General features: G+C 43.1%; 1 protein-coding gene across 2 annotated transcripts in view; it reads right to left on the minus strand.

Moving 5' to 3' along the window:
- Nucleotides 1–17,641, minus strand: part of LOC132391139 (rho guanine nucleotide exchange factor 17-like) — a 483,152-nt gene that overhangs the window by 62,324 nt on the left and 403,187 nt on the right. For both annotated transcript variants that reach the window (XM_059963957.1, XM_059963956.1), the window contains exons 9-11: nt 15,514–15,599; nt 11,373–11,491; nt 2,220–2,433 (exon numbers count right to left, since the gene is read on the minus strand). In XM_059963957.1, coding sequence (XP_059819940.1) covers nt 2,220–2,433; nt 11,373–11,491; nt 15,514–15,599 — 419 coding nt within the window. The remainder of the gene's footprint in view (nt 1–2,219; nt 2,434–11,372; nt 11,492–15,513; nt 15,600–17,641) is intronic.

The following is a 17,641-nucleotide window of genomic DNA, read 5'->3' on the forward strand; positions in this document are numbered from 1 at the left end:
GTACTTGAGATATTAGCAGATTAAGTAAGCAAGCAACAAAAGTTGCAAAGGAAGTATTATGTGGGGAAATATAATGTTTACTTCGGAGTGAAAACAGTTTAATATTTTACTGTTCATGCTCAGCATCATGGGATTTGGGGATCCTCATTCATTAAACTCCAAAAGCTAGCAAACTAGTGCAGCAACACACACAAACTCAGCAGGCCAGGCAGCATGTATGGAAAAGAGTAAAGAGTCGACATTTCAGGCCGAGACCCTTTATCAGGACTGAAAAAGAAAAGACGAGAAGCCAGAGCAAGAAGGTGGAGCGAGGGGAGGATGAAGCACAAGATGGTAGGTGATGGGTGAAACCGGGCAGTGGGGTGGAGGGGTGAAATAAAGAGCTGGGAATTTGATTGGTGAAAGAGATAAAGGGCTGGAGAAGGGAGAATCTGACAGGGGAGGCAGAAAACCATGGAAGAAAGGGGAGGGGGAGGAGCACCAGAGAGAGGTGATGGTTAGGTGCAGCAAGTGGTCAGGACAACTAATTGAATGCTAGCCTTTCCCTGAAGGGGCTGGGATGAAAAGTAGGGAAGACTTACCACCATTCCACAAGATATTAGCATAATCACATTTAGGGTAGTGCATACAACTCCAGATCTCTTTCTTAATTCATATATTGCTGTTGTTAATTATATTGTTATTGCTATGAATAGATTGTTACTGGAGACAGTTCAGTGAAAGTTCTCCAGGATGAGCCAGTCTGGATTGGCCAGATTGCCCAGTCTAGCTGGCATAATAGTGTCACAGTTAGCATAGTGCTTTAAAATGCCAGTGATCACAAGATTTGGTTTAATTCCTGCCGTTGTCTCCCTGTGACCACATGGGTTTCCTCTGTATGCTCTGATTTCCTCCCAGATTTCAAAGAGTTCTGGGTGTGCTATTTTGGCACTGGAAGACACACAGTGACACTTGTGGCCTGTTCTTGGACTGTGTTGGTCGATGACACAAATCATGCATTTTACTATATATTTTGATGTTTCAATATACATATGACAAATAAAGCTAATTAATTTTTTTATGAGGAAGGGTGAATCATGTTGGGTTTCAGAGAAACTCCATTATTAATTCCATTACTCCATTATTAAGGACCTCCAGCATCCAGGGCATGTCCTTTTCTCACTGTTACCAGCAGGTAAGAGGTACAGAAGCTTGAAGGCACACACTCAGCGATTCAAAAAACAGCTTCTTCCCCTCTGCCATCCGATTCCTAAATGGACATTGAATCTCTGGACACTACCTCACTTTTTTTTAATATACAGTATTTCTGTTTTTGCACGTTTCTTAAAATCTATTCAATATATGTAATTGATTTACTCATTATGTATTTATTTATTTCTCTCTCTGCTAGATTATGTATTGCATTGAACTGCTGCTAACAAATTAACAAATTAAGTTAACAAATTTCATGTCACATGTTGGTGATAATAAACCTGATTCTGATTCTGAGAATGAGAGGCGGTATTACTGTAGGAAAAGATATTTCTCCTCACAGGAGAGTCAAGGATAAGCAGGGACAGTCTCAGACACCAAGATGTCTACAGAGGAAGAGTCAAAGATCAGGGTGTTTGTGACACTGCACTCTCTGCAAGCTGAAGTAGTTGAGGACAGATTACAGAATTGTGTGTTCAATGAATTCAGAGTGGTCCGCTCTGATGTGCAGTTGGTGTTGTTGACAGGGTATAACCTAAAACACAATGCTGAATGAAGCACAGCATAGGTGCCAGCACCCATTCAACTACCAACGTTTCAGGCAGACATCACCTGGGATGATTCTCCTTCACACTGGCGGAGGCGCACCAGACAGAGCAGGATACCTCAGATTGGGTTTAGCATAAACCGACACAGGATTAACTTACTGGGGACGTTCGTGTTTAAAACAGAGATAAAGATTCCTGTATGGTACAGTAATAAAATTGCTAACAAGCTTAAACATTAATGTTAGTCAATATTTATGAAAGTTATTTTGGATTATGGATGAACTTATGAAACTAACAACAGGATGGAAGAAGCACCCAGCAGTCTTTGTGAGGTGTATTATTAATCAGTTTGATTCTCAGGTACTCAGAAGCAGACTGGAATCTAAAATAAGCTTCGTATACTTAACCAGTTCTAAGGGGTTCATTGTAAAATTAAGATTTAAAGAAATTGCTTATTGGAAGTTCTAGGTTTATTTTTACCTAATTTCTTCTTGGTTTCCTCGAACGCCTGTTCAAACCCGGCTCGTGCCTCAATGCTGCTGAACTCAAAAATGAACGTCTCAGTGCCGTGTGTCGTAGTGGCCGTTAGCTCAAGTTTAGTGAGGGGGAACATGGTGCTGACCGCCAGTGACTGTTTCTCCGAGAGCTCACGGTTCACAGAGGCCATCAGGTCCTTAATGACGTCATCCAGACCCTGACAAGAGAAAATAAGGAAATTCTTTTGTAAACTAGGGTAATTGCATCAAGAAAGCTAAACATAGAACCAAACTGTGAAAATAAGTCCTGACGAAGGGCCTCAGCCCGAAACGTCGACAGCGCTTCTCCCTATAGATGCTGCCTGGCCTGCTGTGCTCCACCAGCATTTTGTGTGTGGTGTTGTTTGAATTTCCAGCATCTGCAGATTTCCCCGTGTTTGCTCTGTGAAAATAAATAATGTTAGGAGAGTCATTCGGAATTGGTAAAAGCCCTCCTATAGCGATGATTGTGCCCACTGATTGCTCATTCTCGATTCCTGAAAAGACAGCTTATCTGCTCTTCTTTGGTCTCTTGACCATCCTTTGGATTATTGCCATTGCCACACTAAACCTCCTTACCAAGAAAATGAGTGAACTTACACTTGTGATTTATTTGTGTTTTAATTCACAGGAAGCGAGAAGCACTGGCTGGACCAGTATTTGCTGTGCTTCCTAAAGTACCACAACCTTCTCGCAGAGCCTGGAGTCGCATACAGAGTTAGAGTGTAGAAGGACAATAGTAGACCATGTGGAGACCTGGTGACGTCTTGGATCAAGGAAACAAGATCCATCATGGGCACTAGCCTCCGCAGCATCCAGGACATCATCAATCAGCAATGCCTCAAAAAGTTGGCACCCATCATTAAAGACCCCCATCACCCAGGCCATGCCTTGTTCTCACTGTTACCATCAGGAAGGAGGTATTGCAGCCTGAGGGCTCATACTCAGTGATTCAGAAACAGCTTCTTCCCCTCTGCCATCTGAAAGGACAATGAACCCATGAACACTACCTCACTACTTTATTATATCTAGTCTTGCACTACTTATTTTAATTCAACTATTGAATATACATATACTTACTGTAATTCAAGCTTCTCTCTATTATTATGTATGGGATTGTACTGCTGCCACAAAGATGACAAATTTCACAACATATGCAAGTGATAATTAAACCTGATACTTCAGCCCTCTGAGCATGCACCCATTTATATTAAATCTATCTTAAGCCCGCTTTATATTCCCTGCATACCCATCAATTCCCACAGATTTGAACACTCCCCTGCACATATTCAGCTCACGTTCTACCTCCTCTGAGCATCAGATTGGGTCCAACTGTAAAGGCTGCCGTAGCGAGTTAAGTTGGTCTTTAGTGATGAGGTACCTGAAACATTAGTGAATTTAAACTGTTTGAAGGCTTTGAATCTCAGTGCTGGGAAGAAAGGTGGGCTGGTTCAGGAAAAACCTCACAATACCTCTTTTGCACCAGTTATTCACTTTTTAATTGTGACTTTTAGTAATATTTTATGTCTTGCTCCGTACCACTGCCATAAAGCAACACATTTCATGACGTATGTCATCGATGATAAGCCTGATTTTGATTCTGAACACTTGCTCATGGTTCTGGTGATCAGAGTGCTGCTCGACCACACCAGCCCTTTGAGGCTCCCAAGAGAATTCCAACATGGCGCAGTGCTCACAAGAGTAAAAGGAAGTGATGTAGCAGGCAGGAAAGTTAGAGATAAGTCTGGGCACCAGGTTTAAGAGATAGACTCCAGTGTTTAACAGCAGCCAATCAGCAATCAGAAGTGTGGGAAGACCTGGCTCACTCAGGTTCTCCGACTGAGTACATAAGACATCGATCTGCGGTAGTTTGGTGTTTGAGAGGCAGCCAATCATCAATCGGGATTGATTGGTAAGAACAAATAAAAATAAGGCGGGGGCAAGTGGAGCAGCCGTTGTTGGAGTGGTTATTTAATGCTTCAGCTCTTCGAGGCTTTAGCCTCGAGGCTGAAGTGAGAGAAGGCAAAAAAAAATCTGTACGTAAATTTTTTTCCTCCAGTTTATTTATTGTTTTTTCTTTGTATGTGCACAGTTAGAAATGTAGGGATGCTAGGCAGGATAGTGCTCCTTTTGCGGGATGTGGGAAGGCAGGGAGACCTGATGACTTTTTCTGCGAGAAGTGCATCCAACTGCAGCTTCTAACACTCCGCATTAAGGAGTTGGAGCTGGAACTGTATGAACTCTGCAACAGTCGGGAGTCTGAGAGGTTGCTAGATAGGGCATATAGAGAGGTAGTTAAACCCAAGATGCAGGGCACAGGAAACTGGGTGACAGTCAGGAAAGGGATAGGGGTTAAATAGCTGGTGCAAAGGACTTCAGTGGCCATCAACAGGTGTAGTACTTTGGATGCTGTTGGGGGGTGGGGGAATGACCTAGCAGGGGAAGTCTCTGGTACTGAGTCTGACTCTGTGACTTGGAAGGGAGGCGGGGGAGAAGAGGAGAGCTATTGTGATAGGAAATTCACTAGTCAGGAGAACAGGAAGGAGATTCTCTGGAAAAGCACGAGATTCCTGAATAGTATATTGCCTTCCGGGTGCCCGGGTCTGGTACATCTCGGATCAAGTCCTCAGTATTCTTAAGTGGGGGAGGGGGGGTTGTGGTCCATTAGGTACCAATGACATAGGTAGGAAGAGTGACGGGGCTCTGCAAAGTGAGTTCAAGGAGTTAGATGCTAGGTTTAAAGGCAGGACCTGTAAGGTTGTGGTCTCAGGATTACTATCCACGCCATGTGCTAGTGAGGCCAGAAAACTGGAAGATTGTATAGTTTAGCACATGGCTAAGGAGTTGATGCAGGAGGGAGAGCATCATATTTTTGGGTCTTCGGGTTCTCTTCCAGGGAAGGTGGGATCTGTACAAAAGAAATGGTTTGTGCGTGAACTGGTGGGGGGTCTAATACCCTAGTAGGAAGGTTTGCTAATGCTGCACGGTGGGGCACTAGATTTACAGTGGGATGGGAACCAGAGTGCAAGAACAGATAGAGGAGACAGATGTTGTTAAGACCTCAGACAAAGTCAGGAATCAAAAGACTGAAGAAGGTGCGACTAATATTCTAAGTTGCAGATATTTCAATGCAAGTTTTGGAAAGGCAGATAAGCTCAGGGCATGGATTAATACATGGAATTATGATACTGTAGTCATTAGTCAGACCTGTTTGCAGGAGAGGGCAGGGCTGGCAGCACAATATTCCGGGATTTCGTTATTTTAGATGTGACTGAGTGGGAGGAATTAAAGAAGGAGGGGTGGCGTTTATAGTCAGTGAAAATGTTACGGCAGAGCTCAGTCAGGACAGACTGGAGAAGTCATCTAATGAGACTCTATGGGTGAAACTGAGGAATGAGAAAGGTATGACTACGTTAATGGGGCTATATTGCAGATCACCCAACAGTCCATGAGATTTAGAGGAACAAATATGTAGAGATCACAGACTGTTTCAAGAAACATAAGGTTGTCAGTCCTGCCAAAGGGGTTTTGGCCAAAACTTCAACTGTACTCTTTTCCATAGATGCTGCCTGGCCTGCTGAGTTCCTCCAACATTTTGTGCGTGTTGCTTGGATTTCCAGCATCTGCAGATTTTCTCTTGTTTGAGGTTGTTATAGTATGTAATTTTAACTATCCACATATTGACTGGGACTCCCATTCTGTAAAAGGACTAGATGGGATAGAGTTGGTACATTCAGGTAAGTTTCCTTAATCAGTACATAGAAGTTCCAACAAGAGAGTGTGCAATACTTGATCTGTTATTAGGGAATGAAACAAGGCAGGCAACAGAACTTTGTGTAGAGAACACTTTGAAACTAGCGATCATAATGCCATTAGTTTCAAAGTAGATAAGGAAATAGGTAGGTCTGGTCTGCGGGCTGAGATTGTAAATTGGAGAAAGGCCAGTTTTCATGGTACCAGAAAGGGTGTTGCAAGTGTGCATTGGGACAGGCTGTCTTCTGGCAAAGGTGCATTTGGTAGGTATGAGGCCTTCAAAAGTGAAATTTTGAGAGTACAGAGCTTGCATATGCTATCAGAATAAAAGATAAAGATAACAGATTTCGGGAATCTTGGTTTTCAAGAGATATTGAAGCCCTGGTTAAAAAAATAAAGGAGGTGCATAGCAAGTATAGGCAGGTAGGAACAAATGGGGTACTTGTGGAGTTTAAGAAATGCAAGAGAACACTTCACTTAAGAAGGAAATCAGGAGGACTAAAAGAAGACAAGCTAAAGGAGTATCCGAAGGAATTCCACTGATAGGTTAAGAGCAAAAGGATTACAACGGACAAAATTGGTCCTCTGGAAGATCAGAATGGTAATCTATGCATGGAGCCAAAAGAGATGGGGGATCTTAAATAGATCAGTATTTGCTTGGAATCTGTTCAGGGGATGGGATGTTATGTTGTCATTGGTATATAAGAGGCCTAATTTGGAGTGTCCTGTGCAGTTTTGGTCACCTACCTACAGGAAAATTGTAAATAAAGTTGAAAGAATACATAGACAATTTCGAAGGATGTTGCCAGGACTGGACCACTAATAATAGGCATCCATTAGTCTCGATAGAATACAGATTTGCGCCTTGGAAAGTTTCCAGGGGGCAGGTCTGGGCAGGGTTGAAAGGGAGACTGGCAGTTACCCATGCTGCAAGTCTCTCCTCTCCATGCCACCGACGTTGTCCAAGGGAAGGGCAAGGGCCGATATAGCTTGTCACTGGTGTCGTCGCAGAGCAATGTGTGGTTAAGTGCCTTGCTCAAGGACACAACACACAGCCTTAGCTGAGGCTCGAACTAGTGACCTTCAAATCACTAGACCAATGCCTTAACCACTTGGCCACTCCTTAATACTGGACCACTGGAGTAGGAAGAAAAGATTGAAGAGATTAGCATTTTATTCCTTGGAACGTAGAAGACTGAGGGGAAATTTGATAAGGGTATATGAAATTATGAGGGGTATAAACAGGGTAAATACAAGCAGGCTTTTTCCACCGAGGTTGGGTGCTACTACAACTAGAGGTCATGGGTTAAGGGTGAAAGGTGAAAAGTTTAAGGGGAACACAAGGGAAAACTTCTTCAGCCAGAGAGTCATGTGAGTGTGGAATGAGCTCCCAACACAAGAGGTGCATGCGAGCTTTAAACATTTAAGAGAGGTTTGGATAGGAATATGAACGGCTATGGTCTGGGTGCAGGCCGATGGGACTTGATAGTTTAAACGGATTGGCTGAAGGAGCCTGTTTCTCTACTGTACTTTTCTATGACTACTATTCTAAAACCATTCGACATGAGAGCAGAATTAGGCCATTCGGCCCATTGAGCCTGCTCTACCATTGATTGTTGGTTTATTTTCCCCCTCAAACCCATTTGGTGGATGATGCTACCGAACGCATGCAATAGCTTACTGGTAGTTCGAAAGGCAAGAAACTTGACTAAAAACTTTACTAATAACACCTTTACTGAAGTAAACTGTGGTAAATTATCACCGCAAACCATTAAGAGGCGAGCGAAGGTGAAGTGAATTTGAGGGATGAACCGTGCTGATACAGTGCAGAATCAACACGGATGGAGTGAGCCATTCGGAGAGGAGAAGCTGAGGCAGAGGAATTTCGATGCCCATGCAGCAGGCCTGGGCGTCGAACTGATGTGGAGAAATCCAGAGTGCCTTTGGGCTGAGTGGCGAAATCTAGGCCCAGAGTGAGTCACTGGGCGGTGTGGTCTAGGCCCAGAGCCTTTTGCTGCAGCAGTGCCAGGTCCTAGAGCAAGGTACAATGCGCTCAATTTAAACACCGACCCAGATAGGCGGGAAAGACAGGGTGTCTGGATAGGAGGAGAGAGCTGATTTCGCTCACTCTCCCGTGATACTGACTCCTTTCCCCATGGTGCTGAAGTTATGAAGACTGCGCCGGTTGCTGCGTTCCATATCCGCTAATATGACAAACTGATACCGAGGCTTTGGGCCTACTCTGGGCTGCTCTGGGGTTCAGATTTAAGGACTTATTTTGGCTTGGAATGTTATTTGTGTTATTTTTTTCCTTTCCCTGCACATTGAGTGTTGGTCGTTATTTAATTTTTTTTTAATTGGGTTCTTCAGGTTTCTTGCAAGCAAACAAATCTCAAGGTTGCATAATTTATACATCCTTAGATAATAAATGTACTTTGAAACTTTGAGCTTCTCTTGCCATCTCCCCATAACCTTTGATGCCCTTACTATTCAAGAATCTATCATCCTCAGATTTAAAATTACCCAATGACACACTCTCCATAGTAAAAAATTCCACATATTAACCACCCCTGCCTTAAGAAATTCCTCCTCATCTGATGGTGCCAGCGGACAACGCTCCCTGTGGACATCTTCCACAGAGCAAATCGAAATGTCTTTTTTACTCCTTTTAGGTCTGTTTTTCACCTTAAATGTTTTTCCGGGACAGTTAGAGCCTGTGATTTACAGTTTGGAGATTGAGTGATCCAGTGCTTTGCTGTTTCCGAAAAGATTCCGGGAAGCGAGCGTGTACTCGGATGGCTTCGGTGGAAAGGAACTTCAAGAGCCGTTGTTAGACTCCATTCCGCTGTTTAAAGCATCCATTAATCGCCAACTATAGTATCAAGGTAGACATCGAGGCGAATGCGGAAGGCAAGTGAGGGTTTCAGTGCCGACTGCCTGCCTTCTGATCACTGCCAGAAGTGGAGTCTGTGAGTGACCTTTTGCAGTGTGGCTCGCTGTGACAGGCAGGTAAACTTATCTTCCGATGAATGTCGGTGATATCAGAGGATGGTATCGTGGTTCCGTGTTTATGGACTGCAGACCTTTTCAGACTTATGGTTTTTATACTCTGTGTTTTTTATTGCCCGTCATGTTTCTGTTTTATTGTGTGAAGGGAGGGTGCTTGGGGGGCTGATGTTCTGTTTGTTTTTGTGCAAGGGAGGGGTTGTTACTTGAGGGTCGATGTTCCTACTCCGTTTTGTGCTTGGGGAGGGGTGTTAGGGTAATGATGATTGGGATGCCATTCTTTTTTCATACGGGGAGGGGAGGTTTAATGTTTCTCTCTGAATCATTTTCATGTTCTTTCTTTGTTTTGTGCCTATCTGGAGAAGACAAATTACAGAGTTGTGTATGGATGCATGCTTTAACAATAAATGAACCTTTGAACCTTCTAAAAGGAGGTCTTTCTATTCCGAGGCTGTGTCCTCTGGCCTGAGACTCTCCCACTATTGGAAACGTCCTCTCCACATCCACTCTGTCTGAGGCTGTTCAATATTCAGTAGATGTCAGTGAGATCCACCTTCATTCATGTGAACTCAAGTAACTACAGGTCCAGATCCACTTTCATCCCCAGGGTCACAGAACCATAGAACACCTACAGCACAATATAGGCCCTTCAGCCCACAAAGTTGTGCCAAACATGTCCTTATTAGAAATTACTAGACTTACCCATAGCCCTCTATTTTTCTAAGCTCCATGTATCTATCCAAATGTCTCTTAAAAGATCCTATCACATCCACCTCCACCACTGTTGCCGGCAGCCCATTCCACGCACTCACCACTCTCTGAGTAAAAAACTTACCCATGACATCTCCTCTGTACGTGCTCCTCAGCACCTTAAACCTGTGCCCTGGGAAAAAGCCTCCAACTATCTACGCGATCAATGACTCTCATCATCTTATACACCTCTATCAGGTCATCTCTCATCCTCCGTTGCTCCGAGGAGAAAAGGCCGAGTTCACTCAACCTATTCTCATAAGGCATGCTCCCCAATCCCGGCAAAGTCCTTGTAAATCTCCCCTTCACCCTTTTTATGTCTTCCACATCCCTCCTGTAGTGAGGTCATTCTTGCAGACTTCCTCTAGACCCTTTCCAATATTCTTCACCCTATCTTTCATCTTCCTTTCACCACGCCCCCCCCCCCCCCCCAAACTGGATGCACTTAGTACCAGCCAGCCATCCCTTTGTCCCCACTTTTTTTATACAGGCCACCGCCCCTCTATTAGATGAAGAGTCTCACTTTGTTTGTTGCAGCATCTGTAGATTCTAGTATCTCCAGTATTAAGATGTAAACATTTCTGTGCCTGGCTTCAGCCAAAGCCAAATCTGCAAAAGGCCCATGTTCATGAATGACAGGACAAACTGCAAGGAAATGCCGAGGTGGTGGAGTGGTATATTGGGAATTGTTCCTCCAAAAATGACAAGCATATAGTTTCAGCATGAGTTAGAGATCACTGCCTAAGCTCTTGGTTGATGTTCTGCCAGATCCTACCTTGTTATCATGGCAAGGGAGTAAATTCTCTGGGAACCAGGGAGTTGGGAACTTGTACAGGAGAGATGGAACTAATAGCTTCCACCAGTAATGCTATTCACATTGACAATGTCAGCTACAGTGGCCAACATTTGCTATTACAAGCTGTTCATTACTCATCACAAACTAGTGCTGACTCTGGGCAATGTTAATTATTTGAAGCTGGTAAACGAGGCCGAGATGCCCTTAACCATCTGTTCACTACCACGTACATTGATGATTAGATGAGCTCTATTTGTCATATGTACGTGCAACAAAGCATACAGTGAAATGGTGAAATGCGTTTTGAAACGCAGTCCGAGATGTGCTGGGGGCAGCCGCAAGTGTCAACATGCCTCTGGCGCCAACACAGCATGCCGCTAACTTACCAGCCATACATCTTTGGAGTGCGGGAGGAAACCGGGGGGGGGGGGGGGGGGGGGGGGAGGCGGTCAGGAGGAAACCCACACAGAGAGAGCGGACAAACTCCTTACAGACAGCGTTAGGAAATGAACCCCGATCTTATGGCTGACACTTTAAGGTTTTGCACTAACTGCTATTAACAGAGCTTTAAAATGCTCCAATGAATTCCATAACAAAGGTTGTAATTTATTAACCTGTGGCTTCATTAGGCAACTTCAAGGGACATACATTATTGTAAACTGGCTGGATATCAGACACTGACCTCATGAACATTCCTGGCTCTGAAAGAGAACGCATCAGCTCTGTATGAAGCCTTTAGCTGGCTTCTAAATGCATCAAATGTAATTTCAAAATTATTAAGAAAGTCTTTAACTACAAGTCACCAGCTGGTACCTGATGTGAAATGCTGAGTGTTTCTGCCAACGTGCTAATCTGACTCAAGATGCTGAAATCTTCCTCCAGTCGATTGAGAGTCTTCTGAATGCTTTCTCTGTTGGTGGCTTGGGATGAACCTATAACGAACAAAACAATATCAACATCAGAATTTAGAAAGGCGTCAACACAGAAGTAATTTATTCAATGACGATTGAAATTAATGTTCCAACAATATCCTAACAATTTTTATTTATGCAGAACTTTAAATACAAATCGTTCTGCTGTAATGTATGTTTCCATAATGTGAATTGGTTATAACGTAACTGACGGATTAGGGACTACTACTTGTACCACGTGTAATGCTATAGTAATATTGTGAACTGTAATTGGGAAAATCTGTGTCTTAATGAGCTATAACATGACTTACTATAATGTGGTTTCTTAGGAATAATGCTATAGCAGTCCATGTCAGCAGGAACATACCAAACAGGAGCAGATATAGGCCAAATAGTTCCTTAATGCTAGTCCCATCACTCATGCAGATCACATCTGATCTTCTACCACAGAGCTGTTTTCCACCAGTATCCCCATGTAGACATAAGTTCAAAGTAAATTTATTATCAAATTGCATACATGTCACCATATACAAGCCTGAGATTTGTTTTCTTGTGGGCATACACTGTAAATCCAAGAAACACAATAGAATCCATGAAAGATCACACCCAACAGAATGGACAAACAACCAATGTGCACTGTGCAAACTGCACAAGTAGAAAAAGAAAAAAAATAAAAGGCAATGAATATTGAGAACATGAGATGAAGAATCCTTGAAAGTGAAACCATAGCAGCAGAATGTGGCTGCTTCATTCCACCTTGGCTGATTTATTATCCCTCTCAATCCCATTCTCCAGCCTTCTCCATGTAATTTTGATGCCTTTATTAATCAAGAACCTGTCAAACTCTGCCTTAAATATACCCAAGAACCAAATAGTGAGGTAGTCAGAGAGCACTGCAGCACGGAAACAGGCCCTTCGGCCCATCTAATCTGTGACAAATCTATTGGCTGCCTCCAAATCCAAAAATCTATTGACCTCTGTTCTGAATGAACTCACTGACTGAGCCTCCACAATCCTTGGGATACAGAATTACAATGATCCGGCAAAGTCACCAAAGACAATTGTAAAGAAAGAAAAAACTGGCGCTAAGAAGGATTCCGGAAATGGGCTATTGAAAGCTCAGTCAAAGAGCAGGTATTTGGGAGTGTCTGAAAAGAAAGATGAAGAAAGACAGAAGTTTTAGGGAGAAGATTTGGGAAGGTCTACAAGACTGAAGATGAGCTCAGCCAATGGTGGGGCAAGGAAAGGGGGTGGATGAGATCTGGAGGAAACCAACTTCTCATTGCATTTGAATGCTGATCTACAATTCAGAGATAGCAATGGAAGTTACGGTCTGCTTTCTGGATCCTAATATAAAAGTTCCGAGAAAGAACTAATTAGCCAGTTGTATTTATACTTAATATTAAACAGCTCTGTAGCTAATTGAACATTATCAGTTAAGTACAGAGGAGCTGCTACTTTGTTCAAATGACCTTTAGAATTTGACTCTAGTAAAATCACAGGAATTCTTTATTAAGAACCATTCAGGGACAATGTATAACAGAAGCAAACCCCAAAAAAGGTCATTTTAAAAATGAGCATAAATGAATAAATCCAAAACTTTAAGGGAAACTTCTCTTGCCATATGTGCATATAAACTTCTAGCTTATATGAATACACTTTTCTCAGACTTCCAGCCGGGTACAGATTATCGATTATAGCCAATGTTTCGATGACAAACTCTGCCTCCTTCATCTGGGATGATGCCCAAGAAGAGTTTATTCATCATGTATACCAGGAAAGCACGAGAACCTTTCTCCTGGTTTGTAATATACATTAAAATGAACTTTTAAAATTATAATTAAACATTATGATACATTACAATCTACTTTCTGTATATAAGAAAACACAGAAAACAGAGGAAGGTGTAGGCCATTCAAGCATGCAAGTTGATAATCCTTCATCGCTTCTTGCTAAGGATTAGCTTTCATTTTTTTCACCAACAGGGTCATCCCTTTCCACCGATCTCCCTCCTGGCACTTACCCTTGTAAGCGGAACAAGTGCTACACCTGCCCTTACACTTCCTCCCTCACCACCATTCAGGGCCCCAGACAGTCCTTCCAGGTGAGGTGACACTTCACCTGTGAGTCGGCTGGTGTGGTATACTGCGTCTGGTGCTCCCTTTTATACATTGCTGAGACCCGACGCAGACTGGGAGATCGTTTCGCTGAACTCCTACGCTCTGTCCGCCAGAGAAAGCAGGATCTCCCAGTGGCCACACATTTTAATTCCACATCCCATTCCCATTCTGATATGTCTATCCATGGCCTCCTCTACTGTCAAGATGAAGCCACACTCATGTTGGAGAAACAACACCTTATATACCGGCTGGGTAGCCTCCAACCTGATGGCATGAACATTGACTTCTCTAGCTTCCGTTAATGCCCCCCTCCCCCTTCTTACCCCATCCCTGATATATTTAGCTTTTTTTTTCTCTCTGCCCATCACTCTGCCTGTTCTCCATCTCCCTCTGGTGCTCCCCTCCCGCTTTCTTTCTCCATAGGCCTCCTGTCCCATGGTCCTTTCCCTTCTCTAGCTCTGTATCCCTTTTGCCAATCACCTTTCCAGCTCTTAGCTTCATCCCACCCCCTCCGGACTTCCCCTATCATTTTGCATTTTCCCCTCCCCCTCCTACTTTCAAATCTCTTACTATCTTTCCTTTCAGTTAGTCCTGATGAAGGGTCTCAGCCCGAAACCTTGACAGCACTTCTTCCTATAGATGCTGCCTGGCCTGCTGCGTTCCACCAGCATTTTGTGTGTGTTGTTTGAATTTCCAGCATCTGCAGATTTCCTCGTGTTCACCCCATACCCTCTGTACACCTGCCTGTCTTTTCGATAGTACGTGCAGCCTCGGGTGTTTAGATCTCAACTGTAGTGTACTTTAAGTCAGAATTCAGTAATGCCCTCAACTTTGTATCTACTAATATCTAACTGTGCTATAAACTTATCTATCTTGTTTTTTATACTGCATATTCTTATCCCTTTGTAATTTTTCTGACTTTTTTTTAAATAGGAGACTTCTGTACTCTTCTGTGCTCTCTTCCCCTTTTACCATATCAAATCCTTTGAATGCATACTCCTACTATTTGGTATAAAGCTCTGTCCACAGTCTGAGTTATGCAATTTGTCAGTACCTGAGACCCAGCATGGATCAAGTGGAGCTGATGTCATCTTTCCCCAATCTGATGCCAATGTTCCATAAATTCAAACCCATTTCTCCAACACCAATCTTTGAGCCATGCACTGAACTCTCTCTAATCTTAATGACCCTGTGCAAATCTGCACAAGGCTCAGCTAGCAATCCAGAAATTATTACTTTTTTGGTTCTGCTTTGTAATTTAGTCCCTAGATACTCAAATTCCCTCAGCAGAATCTTCTTCCTTGTTCCTTTTCAGTTATACATTTACCTAAAATTCAAATTATACAGAATAATTACCAGGTACCTCAGTTTTGAAAAAAAGAAGATAATGGAACTAGCAGAGCCAAATTAATCCCACAATGGTGTGTAAAACCTCTATGAATCAATGAGTTTTATTTAAAAATACCATACCTTTTCACTAATGGATCACAAACATTCTGCTGCTGTTTATTTCATGTTTTGATCCTTCGGTCAGCTAAGTGAACAGTTGGCTGTGTTTACCCAATAACTCATCTAAACTAGAAACTTAAAATGAAAGCAAAGTCCTTTGTGAGTCCCAAAAGCCACTTAACGACTTCTCCACCAAAAACTGTTCACCCTTTACTATTTTATTACAGTAGAAATGAGAACTGGCCTGACAACCCACACTTTCTTGCTACAGCTGTCTTTCCTTCTTAGCCTAGTTATCTCAGACATGCTTTGGCTCCTCATTTTATAATGTCTACAGACATTCTCTCTGGGAAGGGGGCTGCGACTATATTAAAAACAACTCTTAACCCACAGTTTGGACTCCTATTTATAACTAAGCGTTGTATCTAAGAAGGATAAGGTATTGGCAGAAAAGGTTCAGAACATGTCACAAACCTTTCACAATATCCAAGTCTTCCAGCGGCATTTTCCAGAGGAACTTGTACTTGCTTGCTGTGTCAATCACACTCCCGGCTGTGTATCTAGTTGGACAGAACAGCTAATGAGACATAGCAGCATAGAATCATAGAACACTACAGCACAGAAGCAAGCCCTTCAGCCCATCTAGTCTGTGCTGAACCATTAATCTGCCTTGTCCCATTGACCTGCGCCCAGACCATAGCCCTCCATACACCTCTCATCCATGTACCTATCCAAATTTATCTTAAATGTTGAAACCGACCCTGCATCCAACAGCTCGTTCCACACTCACCACCCTCTGACTGAAGAAGTACCTCCTCATGTTTCCCTTAAACATTTCATCTTTCACCATTAACTCAGCATCAGTGGAAAAAGCCTGACTGCATTTACCCTATCTATACCCTTCATAGTTTTGTATACCTCTATCAAATCTCCCTCAATCTTCTATGTTTTGGGAATAAATTCCTAACCTATTCAACCTCTCCCTATAACTTGTGTCCTCATTTGGCAATGGCTTTGTAAATTTTCTCTGCACTCTTTCAGTCTTATGCACATCTTTCCTGTAGGCCACTCTGACCTACCAGTGGACCAATTTTGTCCTGTGCAATCCTTCTGCTGTTAATATATCTGTAGAAGCCCTTAGAATTCAACTTCATCTTGTCTGCTAGAGCAACCTCATGTCTTCTTTTAGCCCTCCGGATTTCCTTCTTAAGTGTTCTCTTGTATTTCTAATACTCCTCAAGTTCCTGCATGCTATACCTGCTACGTGCCTCCTTCCTTTTCTTAATCAGGGCCTCAGTATCTTTCGTAAACCAAGGTTCCATAAAACTGTTATTTTTACCGTTTATTCTGACAGACACATACAAACTCTGTACTCTCAAGAACTCCCTCCACTGTTACCTGGGCTGTGCACACCAAACACTAACTGTGTAAGAACACTTTTCCTTGTGTCACTTCTAGTTCTTCTGCTAATCACCTTCTTCCATGTCTCAACTCCTAACCCTTTAACAAGACAAACAGAGACACAGGAGACTGCAAATAATATCCTCAAACAGATATGTTAGGGGCATTTAAGAGGCACTTTTAGGCACATGAATATGCAAAGAACTTGGAGGGATATGGACCATGTGCGGGCAGAAGGGATTAGTTTAATTTAGGTGCCATTAGCACAATTGGTTTGGCACAACATCAAGAGCCAAAGGGCCTGCTTCATTTTCACATTTCCCCCTCCCCCCACTACTTTCAAATCTCTTACTATCTTTCCTTTCGGTTAGTCCTGACGAAAGGTCTCAGCCCGAAAATGTGCTCCACCAGCATTTTATGTGTGTTGTTGGGGCCTGCTTCTGTACTGTCCTGTGCTGGAGGAACTCAGCAGGTCCTGCAGCCTACGTAGAGGCAGAGGGATGGTCAACGTTTCATGTCAGGCACCTGCATCAGGATTCCGAATGCTAACTCTTACCCTAACCAATAGATACAGTTTTTCTATCTTCTTCATTATTATAAATACCTCTATCAGATCTTCCTGCAATCCCCTTTCTTCCCAAGAAGGCTCTTAGTGTTTCCAGTACATTCTAATTAATGTCCCTTACCCCTGGAATCATTTTGGTAGTTCTTTTCTGCAGAGCCCCAAAGCCTTTCTATCCTTGCTAAAATGTGGTGCCCAAAAGCTAAACATAATAGTCCAGTTACAGTGTTATCAAGGTATTTGCCTGGACTCAAATCATCTTGATACAAGAGTACTTAGAACTGGATACAATGATGTTGCTATTTCAAATAATAAGTGATGCACCATCAATAACTCACACTGAGACGTAGGCGAGATATCGGCTTTTATTGACTGGAAGAAGGAACCAGGAGTGAGTGTCTATCATACAAGGTCCTGGAGACTGAGGCCGATCTTCAGGCCGCAGGTCTCCTTTATACAGGGGCCTGTGGGAGGAGCCACAGGAGCAGTCAGCAGGGGCGTGTCCCGACAGGCACATAGTTCACCACATTCACCCCCCCTTCGTTTGAAAAAGTCCTCATGTAGCGAAGGTTCTTACAAGTCAAGCCGATCAGGCGGTCGAATCTGTCGCTGCGATCTACGTAGCACCGGCTGTGACCG

Source organism: Hypanus sabinus, chromosome 3 (assembly GCF_030144855.1).
Source record: "Hypanus sabinus isolate sHypSab1 chromosome 3, sHypSab1.hap1, whole genome shotgun sequence".
Lineage (NCBI taxonomy): Eukaryota > Metazoa > Chordata > Chondrichthyes > Myliobatiformes > Dasyatidae > Hypanus > Hypanus sabinus.